The sequence below is a fragment of the Zonotrichia albicollis genome, chromosome 1 (genome assembly GCF_047830755.1).
Source record: "Zonotrichia albicollis isolate bZonAlb1 chromosome 1, bZonAlb1.hap1, whole genome shotgun sequence".
Taxonomy (NCBI): domain Eukaryota; kingdom Metazoa; phylum Chordata; class Aves; order Passeriformes; family Passerellidae; genus Zonotrichia; species Zonotrichia albicollis.
In genome coordinates, this window is record NC_133819.1 from 140132900 (window position 1) to 140147765 (window position 14866).

At 31.9% G+C, this 14866-nt stretch overlaps 1 protein-coding gene across 7 annotated transcripts in view; it reads left to right on the forward strand.

The window, feature by feature from the left end:
• The window catches only part of CSMD3 (CUB and Sushi multiple domains 3), a 580686-nt gene that overhangs the window by 230866 nt on the left and 334954 nt on the right, over positions 1–14866 (forward strand). For 3 of the 7 annotated variants that reach the window (XM_074556146.1, XM_014263981.3, XM_074556154.1), the window contains exon 7: positions 3676–3981. The exons of the other annotated variants lie outside the window; for them this stretch is intronic. In XM_074556146.1, the coding sequence (XP_074412247.1) occupies positions 3676–3981 (306 nt within the window). The remainder of the gene's footprint in view (positions 1–3675; positions 3982–14866) is intronic. 7 annotated transcript variants of the gene reach the window in all.

Below are 14866 nucleotides of genomic sequence, written 5' to 3' on the forward strand. Positions count from 1 at the left end.
TGGGGGCTGGAGTGCTTACCCTGTGAGGGAAGACTGAGAAACCTGAGCTTTTTCAACCTGGAGAAGAGGAAACTTTCCAAAGTCAGTCCTCTAAAAGGAAAAATAAAAATATCATTTTCAACTAGCATTTTCACTCTGTTAGATACCATTTTTTGTCTTATTTTTGTTTCTGCTTCTCAGAGTGGGCAAAGGTATTTATTACCTCCCTGGATTATTCCCTTAGGCATTACTCATAAAAAGTTAGTCCACTAGATTAATTGGTAATTGAACTTCCACTATAAGTTTATTTGGGGTAAATTTCCTTTGGTATCATGTTTACAACAGGAACCCTGTGTATACTTGTAGCATATTGCATATGCAAAGTGTGTGCATCTAGCACAGATTCATAATCTATTTTTGGAGCTTTGTTTCAGGCAAATGTCAAAGGCTCTTGCCTCTTCTCTTTACTAAAAATGATCCTGGAATCAAGAACAACTTCCACTCCTATATAAATAGAAAGGCTTATGGGTCTCCCATATGTTTGCATTATCCTAAGTTTTAACGGTTGCAACACTTTTGAGTGGTGTCTTGTTAAGACTAGTTTTCTGAACTGAATTTCTCTGTAGATCATCAACTTGATCTTTTTTCACTTCTGCAGAGCTACAAGTTTTTAAGTGTAAACACTGCTTCGAATCTTTTCTTGTGCAAGCAGACTAATTTGACACATTAAAGGTCCTCTGTTCTACTGGCTTTCATCTGTTCTCCTTCCACAGAGACTTGTTTAGAGAAATGCTGGTCCAGTCTAGTAGGTCTCAGAAAGTTTTGGTGTGGGTTGGTCAGGTTCTCTTTCTTTGTGAACCCATATCCTAAACAGCCATTATACTTTCTTGACCCCATGTCCTTGCTGCTTCCTCATATGATTCATCCTGGCAGTTCCTCAAACTTCACATTTTCTCAGTGGCTGATTATCAGTACAAAGTGATGCTCTGCCTCTGAGTTGACTTCAGTTGACTGTATGGTTGAAGTTTTCCCAAAAAGCAGAGCTCAGTCTTCTTTTCTTCCTTTTTGTGCCAGTTATCATTAAAAGTTTTTCTTCCCTTTTTTCTTTTTAATTTATTTTAACTAGAATATTAAAGTAAAATTATAAAGGAGTATTTCTTTATCCCATAGAAAAAATGTAGTTTTTAAAATAATCTCCTTGACAAACTGAAATGTCAGATGTGATTGCAGAAGATTGAAGTGGAGAGTATATTAAAATGTCCTTGCAACAAATGTGATTCAGTTGGTCTAAGAGACTGTTTTTATAAAATAAATGCACCAAAATTCATACTTTTGCAGATTACTGTTTGTGGAAAACATTGATTGATCTACCCTGTGCAGTAGCTGATACTTAAAGATTGTTTATACATAACATTAAATTTCTCTCAAAATCTTCCATGTAAATCAAGTCATATTGTTTAACTTTACTGATCATCTGCATGAGTTCTTCAGTGTAAATGGAAGTGGAAGCCTAAAAACTTTCTGTTTCAAAATTGTCTCTGTATCAAAGCAGTACTTTCTAGTGTGTAAGCTTTGTAGCTTTAAGTAAGTTTAATTTTCCTTGCGGTTTTCTTTTGAGATAAACTTTCTTTTAAGTTGTTCTCATTTAAAGTGCTGTGCCTATTTAAATAAATAGGATAGATCATGCCATTTGATGGAGATTTTGAATATAGTTTTGCTTTGACCTTGATATTGGAAGCAGGTGATTGCCTGTTCTTGTACATTTGCATGCATGATAAAGATATATTCACATAGATTTTGTTTTAATAGCAGTGGTTATGTAACATACATCAAGTTTTCTTTGTTTTAAACAATGTTTTTCTGTTCCACAATACCTCTTGGCCATGCATTTGTATTTTCTGTGTTTTAAACTTGGTACCAATCTGTCAAAATTTATTGTACACTGAATCGTAAGTAGTCCAGACCTTTGATATTCTGCATATTGTGACAATTTTCTTCTTTTATTATGAAATAAAGAATAAAACATGTCTAGATTTATTTTAGTTACTTATGCCACGGTAATTGTAGGATAGTAAATGGTTTTTGGTTTGGTCTCTGACAACTTGGAGTCTTACATGGTGCTTCTAAGGTTTTTTAGTTTTGTAGGGGAAACCACCACTATGATTTAGAAGTGCTATACTACAGAAAAGTTGTTAAGACATTAAATATCAGATAGCAAAAATAATATTCACCCACATCAGCTTCATTTGTTGTCTTGATAAAGCTAACATATCCTCTTATCTTAGTATTTTAATAGTTTGATAAAATAAACCATTTTTGCCTAAAATTTCCACAGTAAACAAAAGAGACTTTATTAGCAAGACTGTTTCTGAGTATCTCTTCCATTATTTTAGACAGAAAACTTGAGAATTCTGTCAAGAGATCTGATATACCTTGTGCCTTAAATATACTATATAATGCTTAATTTCTCTGGGAATCATATTTCCATTTTCTAGTGGACAGATTTTTCTAATAGTGTGAAAACTCTTGTTGCTTTCCATCTTGACATCACCCACTACATTTAAAAGACAAGTCTCAAAGTATGAGAGGAGAGCACAGAACAAAAAAGAGAAATGCGGAATATTATTGTTTGAATGACTGTTCAAGCGCCCCTAATTATTATGATGGAATAAAAAAGCCATGTTCTAAAGATATTAGTAAAACATAGTACAGTTCATGCTACATCAGCTCTGTATTTGCAATTTTTTATGGTGAATTTTGTTATTCATTGTTCAGTCATTTATTTGTTCCAGTCAAGATGGAGTTTCTACTGTGTTAAGATGTTCTAAATGTTCACAGGTGAGACACTTGGCTTCCAAACATTTGCAACCAAATGTGGGGGATGGGGAAGGATGAAAATGTTAATAAAATATTGAAAAAATTGCTATGTATTTTAAATACTAGAGAACTTAAAAAGTGCTAACAATGTTTTCCAAGGTAGGACATTTTTCTTAGCTTATCAAACATTTTGTGTGTGAAGATTTTTAGTAAAATAATTTGGTTTATTACAGAAATCAGAGTGCAAAAAGAAAATTACATATGAAACCTTTTTACAGTCTTAAGTACAAATAATAATGCTGAAAAGTTTTTTTAAATGGGTACCTCTTATTATTCCTCTACACTTGGCTTCGTGTCAAGTCTAAATTGGCTTTTAGAGCCCTGTCAAGCTTTGATGAAGAGAATCAGCATATCTGGCAGCCTTATTAGTAGCTGGATTAGTAGCTTATGGCAGCTTTTTCTGCTGCTTGGGTTACTACATAATGCTGCATTTCACTGCTCGATGGGATGGTTACCACTTTTCAAAGTGTGGGTCCCCTGTCAATAGTTTAGCTGTATATTTTGATCTAGCCATGCTGGTTCAGGATTGAACATGCAGGGGTGGAAATTATGTGTTGTCATTATGACTGGTAAAAAAAGTTTAAGTTTTGAGGACCTTTAAAACTTAACATGTATTATCACTATTATTACAAAATGTTCACTAGCATTGAACAATGCTCTGATTGCTTCAAATTTTTAAATAAAGCATATTGACTTTCCTCTTTCCATGTCAGTTGTCTTTACTATGTTAAACAGAGGGAAATTGAATCTTTTAGATCTATCAAGAAAACACAATTCAAAAGAAAAAGTTAGCATCCAGTACTACTGTGTGTCCCACAGGTTCTACTTTCATCAAAGCTGCCTCCACTGGTGAGTTAGAGGAGCATATTGCAGCCACTACTGGTGCCATTACTGTTGCTAGCACATCTGCTGATGTTGCTGTATCCAGTGCAGTGACCACCTGTAGACAATCTGCTGAAGAACAACGAGTACAAGCTATGAATGTAAGAAAATCAGTTCTGGAGTCGGCCACTTACACGGAAACGCTCTCTCTTCATCAAGCAAATTTACAAAGCACAAGACGACGACCAAGAAATGCTGAACAGATAGAAAGAACTAAAGAACTTGCAGTTGTTACTCATAGAGGTATTGGATATTATTTTACTTGTGCCCATGTAGTTATGAAAGAATATTTTGTATTAATTAAAAATGAAAGTTCAGGTATCCATTTAGGAAATGTAATTGAACCAAATGGGAAGGGGATTCAATCTGTCTAACTTTGAGTTCTAGCAGGGCAGTCAGATAGATAAATGAAATTAGTAATAATATTGTCTTGGTTATTTAAATTTATTTGATTTATAAAAAGACAAAATGTACAAATAAGGAATTGTCTTTTGATGTGACCATAGCTTGCATCATTATATTTCACAATGAAACCTAGTGTAAGAGATATCTTATGAAAGTTTAGAGAATTCAGATTAGACTATTAATCTATTCTGCATATGTGATTAGATATAATGAACCATAGCATTAAGAATGTACTTTATAAATATCTGCTGTTCTAAACTAATAGGTGATGCAGTTGTATTCATCTCCCATCTGTTTAAATCTTCAGCAAATTTTTGTTTCTTAAAACATCTGTACATATTCATTCTATCAAACATGAAATCAATGATCAAAGCAACATTTAGAACACCAGGATATTCAGCAAATATCAAAGTGTTAAAACTAAAGATCTCATATATTCTTATATTGAGATTATCTAATCTGCATGCTAAAGTATTCATAATGAACAGCATTTGGAGGATAAAAGTAGCATTGTTTGCTGTGTTAAAAGTAAATGCCTATATCTGAAACATGAAGCTCATAAAAAGAAATGGTGGAATGTCTTAATTTAACCAGCAGATATTCAGAAAAAAAATTGCATGTGGTGTGTTTGTAAACATGCACAACTTCAGGAAAGGATCAGCTTAATTTTGCAGGCTAATGTTGTTGAATACAATTTATTTTACATTTTGAATTTTTGCTATGTGCTCCATGTTAATCAATTGTACATGAAAAATTTATAAATTTATAGAAACAAATATATTGATAAGAAGCACCTTTTGTAGCCCAAGCAATTTGTAGAAGTCTTGTTGTATGATTGATATTTTGTAAGGACAGTTTCATTTGGAATCTGTTGTCTTACTGGATAGTCACCTAGTGTAGCACCTAACTTTTACTAACACCTTCTGAAACAGGAGAACTGAAGTTCTTCAGAATTTTAAAATATATAATTAAATAGAATAAATGAAAAACAAACACTGTCTTTGGTTTGCATATAAAAGAGAAATCATTAAATAGGTGTTTATGTTTCATTTGCATTAATTTCAGTGGAGATCTGAAGTATTTTCTGGTTATTGACTGATATAAATTAATCAAAGTTTTGGTTGGTACTAGTTGTGTGGCTGTGTACTCACATCACATCTCTGGAGAAATTTAAAAAAAACAGGCTTATTTTCAGTTATGAGGGAGTATAAGAGGATCTGTAATAATATCTTCTAATTTAAAGATGTAAGAATGTACTACTCTGGCAGTTAAATATGTCAGTAATTGTGATACATATATAGTTTTTTCCCATTTCCTCTTTGGAGTCATTACAGTGCAGTGTGCACTCCACTGTTTTCTCTGCGTTCCTTTCTTCTGTGACTTATTCCTTAGTACAAAATACAGGTACAGCATGTACTTCTAAATTATTTTATTGAAATAAAATGTTAAACATTAGATTATAAAAAAAGGAGAATAATTTAGACATCAAGATACTGGTAAGAAAATGTTAGGATGCTAATTTTTCACATATTAAAATAGTACTACAAGTACCAAAAGGCATGACAATCCACACAGAACTGAAATCAGACTTGTGTAGACCTTAGTGGAGAAGAAGGGCCACACCTAGTTCCATGTGCATTTTATTCCCTCATGCAACACTGAAAGTCTTGGTTTTGCTAGCACACATCATACAAAACTTTAAAACTTTTTACTGCGTCTCTTACTCGTGGAACAGTATATGTGTGCATGCTATTAAAGGATATTCCTATACTAAGTAAAAATTTATGATTTTTACTCAGTAAACACTAATATTTGATAACAGCCATTGAAACATATCAAATGACCTTGAATAAATAACCTATAATTTTCTTTCATGAAATAGTCCCTACTAAAAGGACACAGATACATTCTGAAGGAATTTTTGTGAATGTAAGATAGCTGTTAATTGACTTGAAGGATTTTTATCACAGAAGGATGTTCCAGAGGGATTTCTATAGAATTTCCTATAGGTTATTATTGAAGTATTTTAACCTCTCTTTGACAATGCATTATGCACAGAAGTTTAAAAACTCTGCACATTAAATAACTGTGGAATTAAGAATTACTACTTAAAATCTTTATATTAATTACTTTTAAAATTATTTCTCTATTTAATAGCTATTAAAAATTAGTTTTTCCTTTGGAAATTTTGTTTTGCTGTTTTTAATTTAGGAATTTCACTCCCAAATTATGCAAATTAATTCATAATTGAGAAGACAAAATTTAATATCCTAAATATAGTTACTAAAGCTTACTATATGTGTGTGAATATTTGAAATTGTAAAAATTTATTGTATATATAGACCTAACTGCAGGTTTTTTTGAGAATATTACTAGTAAGACCCAAATAGTGCAGGTTTATGGTACATTATTATAGATGCAAAATCATAACTGCAGATAGAGTAGTATTGTGGACCTTCCATGGGACTGTTCTGTGAATAAAGTGTTTCAGAATAAATAGACAATAAGAATACTCTCTTGTTTTGTAAAAATTTTTTGGAAGTTTATGCATGAACGAGATGTATAGAGAGAACTAGAGGTTTATATATTCCAAAATTTCAACTGCTAGCTGTAAATTGCTGTACTATATATATATATCCTGGATCTCAATAATAATTTAAATTATGTCAAAAGCTGACTAGTTATTATCTTCTCTAAGCTTATTAGCTGGAAAAAGGAACTTTAGGTGCATTTGGTGAAATACTTTCCTTAAAGTTAGGGAAGTACAAGTATTATTTTTTAAGGCAGTACTGAGATCTCTTGAGGAATATTGTACATTATTATAGTTTCCTCATCAACAAGAACTCATACTGAATCAGATAAAGAAAGGTTATATAATTGTGTTACGTTTTCCTGATCATCCCACCTTACAAAATAAAATGTAAGATGGGATGAGAGCATAAATTTTGAAATGAATGTCAGTGTGTAGAGAACTTAAGTAAGGACAAGATAGCATGTAACATATTAATATTTTTATTAAGGAGATGACTCAGAAGAGTTCTTTTTATTGGAACACTGAAACCTTGTAGAAGGAGGAAGTAGATGAAGGATGAGAAGCTTACTATGAAGATGCACCTTGACAGGCCAATGAAAAATATATTTAGACAGAATCGCTGGTAGTGAAAAACAGCACATTTTGTGTGTTTTAATAGTTTCAACACATTTTGTGTGTTTCATAGTTCTAATGAAACCAAGTGGTTAAAATCAGGAAAGTTTGTGTCCTGAATTCAGAAGAAGGGTGGAGAAAAAGGAGATCCCTATCCCCTTTCATTCAGTTAAACCTAGGAACTTCAAATGCTGAAATTTAGTAGAAATTCTTTTGATGCTACAATCACAGTTTCTAATATGATCTGTATTTCTCAGATGTGAAAATAAGAAGACAATGAGACATGACAGAAATATGATATTTCCAAGTGAATTTTTGTTTGTTTGTTTGGGGTTTTGTTTTGTTTAATTTTCATTTTGGTTTTTGGGTTTTGTTCTCTCTTTAAGTATTTAAGAATTGTTGACTTCATCATGACTAAAGTAATAGAGGATAATCTGACATATTTTTGTTTTCTATGATTTTTGCTTCATATGGTGAATCCAAGTTTAGTAATGCTTTTAGTCCTATTGTTCTATAGTTTGTATCAACTACATACTTTACTTATTAAGGTTTTAGAATTTTTATTTGTGTATATGCACACATCATGAGAGATATTTTAGAATATTTTCTTGAGAGAGTTTATATAGCATACTTTTACTGTCTAAAGAAAGGTTAAGAGGCATATGGCCAAATGTTAAAAGGCATTTGTACAGTGTGCTTAATAATATGACTTAAATTATGGTCAGCCCTGAAGAGGTCAGGCAGTTTAGTATCGATTGTTGTTGGTCACTTCCAACTATCCTATAATTTCTATTCTATTCTATTCTATTCTATTCTATTCTATTCACAACATTCAATTTATTAAAGAAATAAGCATACATCATAATTAAATGCCCCTGAGAAACAAATGAGTACCATGTGCAAACAATGAAAAACACCTCTAGTACTGTTTGTAAGTCATAAATTAAATGTAGAAAAAATAAACAGTTGCAAAAAGAGACACAGTAGTTGGAGGAAAAAATTGCTTAGCAGACTCAGGTTCAAATAGTGCCAGGAAGTCTTAATGGATGACTGTAGTCATTATCTAGCAGTTCACAAGTGTTTCTTTGCTTTTCTTATGAAAATAATTTCAAGAGAACTCTGGATTCCAAAAAAATTCATGACTCTAAATTTCTCTTTTTAAAGAGAAGAAATCTCTCTATGCATTTGTAATTTTTTAACCATATATTCTCAGTTTGAGGAAATGTATATGTTTTGATGATTCTACTTAACATTTTTTTACAAAATTTTATAATTCTATGGATATCTCCATTCCCTATCTTTCTCTGTTTTTTATTACTTTCTTGTAAGCCTTTATAATTTTTCTGTCCTTTCCTCATTCTTCTATAAGAGTGCTTGCCTTTTGCTTTTTGACGTCTGGCTTTATTTAGTATCTTAGAAATGGCCAGGAAAAAATGAATCAGGGAGAAAAAATCTTGCTGCTGGGTGTTCTCTATTAAACCAGCATTTCTTTTTCCTCCTGCCTTACAGGAGAATTTATGATGGTAGAAGGCAGGAAGACTTTAAAATTTGTTACAGAAAATTAAATCATATGCCAATGAAACTTCTGAAAAAAAAAAAAAAGGATGTTATGAGAGAATTATCTTTTTTTTTTTTTAATTCTGATAAAAGTGTATGATAGATCATTACTTTGGGATTATTCAATATAAAACTTCTAAGGATTTGTTAGAAAATATGTATTCATATATCCTAGTTTGTTTTTTTTTGAGGTCTACTTAAAAGCAGGAAGAAGAAAGAAGGAGTAAAGATGGAGAGGTTTTTTTGAAGAGTTCATTAATATTTTTAAAACTAGCAGATAATCGATCTGCAAATGTCCTCAGGGATTTTTGGTTTCTTTGTTTTTGTTAGTGAAACCCAGAACTACAAAGATTGGAGTCTGAAGAAAGTAAATGTATTTGGCAGTCAGATTTCTAAGATTATTTGTATATAAAATGATTTGTGTATAAGAAGTTTTCTTCTTAGAATATTTTAAAAGTTTCAAGAAATGAGCATAACACATATGTAATCTAGCACTCAAACATTTAATCAGTGAATTACACTTGTTTAATATTTCATTATTCTTTTGGAAATACCTATTTGATATGTACAACAAATCCACATATAAGTTCTGTTTCGTGGATGAGCTCTATAATGGATGATTTGTTAAGGTCAAGGTTTTTATTAGACAAAAAGTGATAATACCCTAAACTTCTTGATATGCTCCCACTTGGAAAGAGGAAAGGAGATCATTTTCTTCATCCAACAGTCAGGTCTGGAGTGCTTAGAAGGAAGAAAGGGAAAAAAAGAGTCAGCCATACAGATTTTAATAAATGAGCTGTGGTAATGTTTTAATTGAATTCTTTTCTTTTATACTTCTTATCAGTTTTCTTCTCAGATCTAATTTTACCTATTCATGTTTTTTGCGCATCCTGCAGTTCTTAATTGTTTTCTCATTACACTATCAACGTTTGCTTCTATAATTGATTTTTGTCTGATGTGTTGTGTCATTACTTTCCCTTGGTATTTCATGTTTTCTTCTTTTGACCACAAACTGCTGGTATAAATCAGACTTATTTTAGTTAGAATATTTTAAAAAAAGTAGTGAAATTAGAATTTAATATTAAAAACCACATATTAAATATATTTCCTTCCTTTTAATATTTTTTTCAAATTAGAAAAATTTTATATACTTATAGAATACAGTAGAAAAACTGCAATTTTGATCATTTAAAATTAGTAATACAGTGCAATAATTCAGTGTAATAATGCAAGAGTTGCAGTAATTTGAAATATAAATCTTCTACACACTTTGATTTTACCAGGTTACTTTAGAGTTTAAAGGGGAGAGGGATGTGGGAAAATGGGTGGACGCGGTGGGTAGTAAATAAAAAACGAAGATCAGCACATGTAAAATATCAAAAATTTATTAGTATGAAAAGTGGGTGTTTCACCACTTGATTTTCTTTTCAACTTCTGTATGGCTCTTCAAATTAAGAAATTTTTAGCCTATGCAGTTCATGCTGTACTACAAAAACTGATTGAAAATTCATGTTCTCTCATGCTGACTTTCAAGGTGCAGAAAGGTTCTAGAAGATAGTGCTGCATTAGTTGGTGTGTTGGGTTACAGTGACATTTATTTGGGTAATCAATAGGTTTAGAGATTTTTTTAGTGGTGATCTCTAAGATACCTGAATATTTAACTCTTGGATTGTTAGAATTTGGAAATTATGGCTAGTTATGAGTAGTATGAGTAGAGAATATGATGCAAATGCAAAAAAAAAAGGTAACTGACCTTTTTATGAGTAGTGAGTTGTAAGTTCAATGCATTTAGGCAGCAGATGTACTTCTAGAGGAAATGCAATGAATTAGACATGTGCCAAAGGTGAACTGGAAGTATCATGCATGATGTATTTGGTATATCTGCATATGCACAGCCAATGCTGGAAGTCCAAAGTATACAATACTCGTTTCTGTCGCTAGAAATTGCGGTTGTGAGTAACATCTGCCATCACCATATATTGAAGGTTTTGAATAATTAATGAATTACTGGTTCTGCACAAGTCAAAATCACTTCTACACTTTATTCCAAACAATTTTTTTTCTGCTTCTTCAGAAAGAAGTTGAAAATTTAATTCCTATTCATTTCTCAGATAACCTAACCTCAGGTTTTCCTGTAGTATTATGCTTTTGCATATGCATATTTAAGTAGGGCAGGATATATAATCTTGCAATAATGGCTTTGATGTTATCATATTGTTCTCCATGTCTGTTAGCTGAATGATAGTGAATATAAGATAAGAGTAGTTCTGGAGAGGGGAAGGTCTGTTTCCATTGCTCTGTATACTTGAAATAATGCAACATGAGTGCCTGCTTTGCATAGAACAGTGTTGTTTTAGTACTCAGCGTTTGAAATATTGTTTATATTTGATTTGAAAATTTACAAAATATAGAAAGGACAAGCTGGATACTTCTGTTACATAAATGCTATTGCACAACCAAAAAAAAAGTGAATTTGTCAGTTGACGGTGTTTTAAACAAATGTCCTTCACATGGCTATATTACCCTGATGCTTCCATATTGTACAAGCAAAGTTTCCTTCTTGAAATTTTTTCTCATTTGGCCCTCAAGACGCACTTTTTCAATGAAGCTAGAACTGTGTCAACTGAACAATTTTCATTCAAAATGAATTTTCTTTCTAGTGTTTGAGAGCTTGCTGTACTTTAGGTTGTTATTAAAATTTTACTTCTAAGTGGGGATTTTTTATGATATATGTGCTTAAAACTTCTTTACTTGAGGCCTTTTTTTAATGTAGTGCCTATCCTGAAGTATTAAATGCTGGAATTGTCACTCAGTCCTTTCTTACAAGCGTTTGCATGAAGCATGCCTGCTTATATTGCATACATGCACATAAGACTTTGGAAAAATATACATAATTACACAGCCTTTTTATTAAAGAAAAGAAAAAAAGACAATATTTTAGTCTTTATGTGTGCCTAAAATTTTGCCTGTAAATATTAGAATCTTCATTATCTTACAAGAGAGACCATTTTGGTCAAAAGCTTCGAGAAAATATTTCTGAACATGTTTCACTTTATATTGGCTGCTTGAAAAGTGTGAATGTCTCTGGTGTGTCTATTGACTGAATATTAGCTTACACATCTGTAATGAAAAAAATTCTTACTTTTATTACTGGAACTTCTCTCCTTAAAGCATTCAGATCCATCTTCCTTTACAGAAAATATTGCACCTTCTAACTTTAGAAAAAGTTACAGAGAAAGAGTGAGAAGGAGAGAAAGGTGGAGCTGTTCAGTCTGAAGAAGTAAGGGCTTTGTGGAGACTTAGGAGCACCTTCAATTTTCATAAAGAGGACCTAAAAGAGAGCTCTAGAGGGAGTTTTTACATAGGCAGGTAGTGATAGGACAAGGGGGGTTGGCTTTAAGGTCAAGGAGGGTAGGTTTAGATTAGATATTAAGTTCTTTACCTTGAGGGTGGTGAGGTACTAGAACAGGTACTTGGTACTAGATGATCCTTAGATCCCTTCCAATCCAAACCATTCTGTAATGCTATAATAATAATTATGTATTTGTATTAAAGTGACTTGAACTAGGAAAAAAGTATGAGCTTGAGCAGAAATCCCAAGGTGGATGCCTAATTTATTTTCAGGGTTTTGACATAATCTCTGATTTGATTTCACAGAGTTCTGATGCTACTCTTTATGCTTCATCCAGTCATGTGATCAAAAATAGATTTAGGATTGTGAGAGATTTATTCACATAGGAGATGTGCACCAGTGTTCCTTCTTCATCAAAAATAAGCAATATTAATAAACAAACCTGCTGTCTTTATAAATTTAAAACCAACCAACCAGCCTAGAAGCCATATGTATTTAAAGTATCATTAAAAAAATATTAAGCCTCTCCTTGTATTATAACACTGGAAAGATGGTATGTTATATAGGTTTTTATAAATTTAGATTATTTTTAGAATATACTTTTGTCTTATCACTACCTGCCTATTATATTTGCATGTCTCCACAGGAGTATTCTACTTCGTTGGTGTAATTTATTTTCTTGGCTCTTGGCTGTGCAAATATATGAGAACATACTAATCTGACTGTATTTAAATATTTTTACTGTTGTTACTTCTGAAAACTTTTTCTTGAGATAAATGGGCATATAAACTCATTTTATGCAAAAGTAGGTATTTAAAGACCAGATTAACTGATCTCTTAAAGTGTCTGTTTTTCTTTGTGGATGGGCTTAGATGTGTACAACTGCACAGTTTGTAGTTATTAATCCATCCTCTGAGAATTTTGAAAAGTGAAATCCACTTTCAATACTTACTGTCATGTGTTTGACATGCAAAAGAATCCTTATTTTGCCAAGTATAAAATAATCTATTTATTGGGTAGGAGATTTTTTTTTTAATGATGGGGTTATTTTTATGTATGTTCATGCATTTGCAGCCAACACATAGTTTAGAATCAGCATGTTTGCCATATAAATTTCTATACCTACTCCTTCACAATGTATTCAGACACTACTGTTCAATAAATCAACATACAAACCCCAATTCAGAGTAAAATTCTTCCCTTGTAAACATGCTTTAAAGAACTGGAATTTCTTGCTGTCCTAGTGGTATTTAATAGTCTTGGCAAAATGATTTTTTGAATCAATCAAAAAATCTTTGATTCATTTCACCGCGGTCACCAAGACGCTCTTAACTATTTGCAGTTCCACCTTAGATCTTATGAACTCTTTTGTGTGCATAGACTAGGGATATGCCATCTACATGCTTCAGAATGATTAGAAAAAACTGAAAAAAAGAAATGCAGGACAGTCTTCCATTGTTAGTGTGTTGTTTTGATGACTTCTGAAAATAAAGGAGAAACATATCTCTAATGAGAACATTTAAACTCATTCCAGCATCTGAGATCATATATTCAAGACCACTCCCGTCTTGCTTAGGTGCTGGAAGAATAACTAAGCCTGTCTTCTGATTTATGAGGAGTTATTTTAAACTGATCCTTGCAGAAAGCCAAAAGAGAGTTGGAGCTATGGTCCAACATTCCTATTTACATAGAAATAACATTTTAGAAAGCTCAGACCATGATGAAATAACATTTTAGAAAGCTCAGACCATGATGAGAGAACGTTGCTGTTATTCCAGTATTTCTCTGTAGTATGAAAGTAGAGTTCTTCAGTCTATGATTTCCCCTCAGGATAGAATTGCTTATGGACTTCAAGTAATTTGGAGAGCAGGAGGGTCTTCTCCTATTAAGAGTAAAAAATTCCAAAATCGAGTACTTTGTGTTAATATATATGTTTTTCTTCTGAAGTACTGTACTTCCCAGAGCCATTATCAATGTTTATATATGACATTATAACACACAAGTAATTTTGCATTTTGCCTTTTGAGATATTATTGTTTCTGTATTTATAAGAAAATTTGATCTCTTCAATCAAAGATGTTAAAATATTTATTAACGCATCCTCTACCTATCCTATAAATTGTCTTTCCTAGTAGAATGCTCTTTCCTCTGAATCCTGTTCTTCTGTGCTTAGTAATGATACTTTTATTCATAAAAAGATATCAATAATATTTTGCTACTGTGGTATTTATACCTAATGTAAATGTTCTTTGACTATCCATTGATTTTCTCTAAGAAGTAATGGGTATAAAAAATTATTTGATGAAGTACAGTGTATCTACTTAGGCTAAGTTCTCCTAGATGCAGCTCCTTTAATTTCTGCTGTCTTCATCAGCAGAAATTGCTTGTAGACAAGACAAAACAACTTCTATATAGTTTTAAAAAATATATAGTGGCTATAAAGCCACTTAATTATATTGTACATAAAGTAAACTTAGAATTTAAAATTTTTAAGCAGGTCCATTTTAATTTATAAGTCACTGCTTACAGCCAAGACTATTAGAGATGAGGCACTTAGTTTAATGACTGAAAAGGAAAGTTTCTTGTAGAGTATTTGCTTATTCTTGCTTAATATTTTTGTATAAGTTAAGTTTTGGGGTTATTCTCTTTTTATTAGTTGTTTTCTTTCA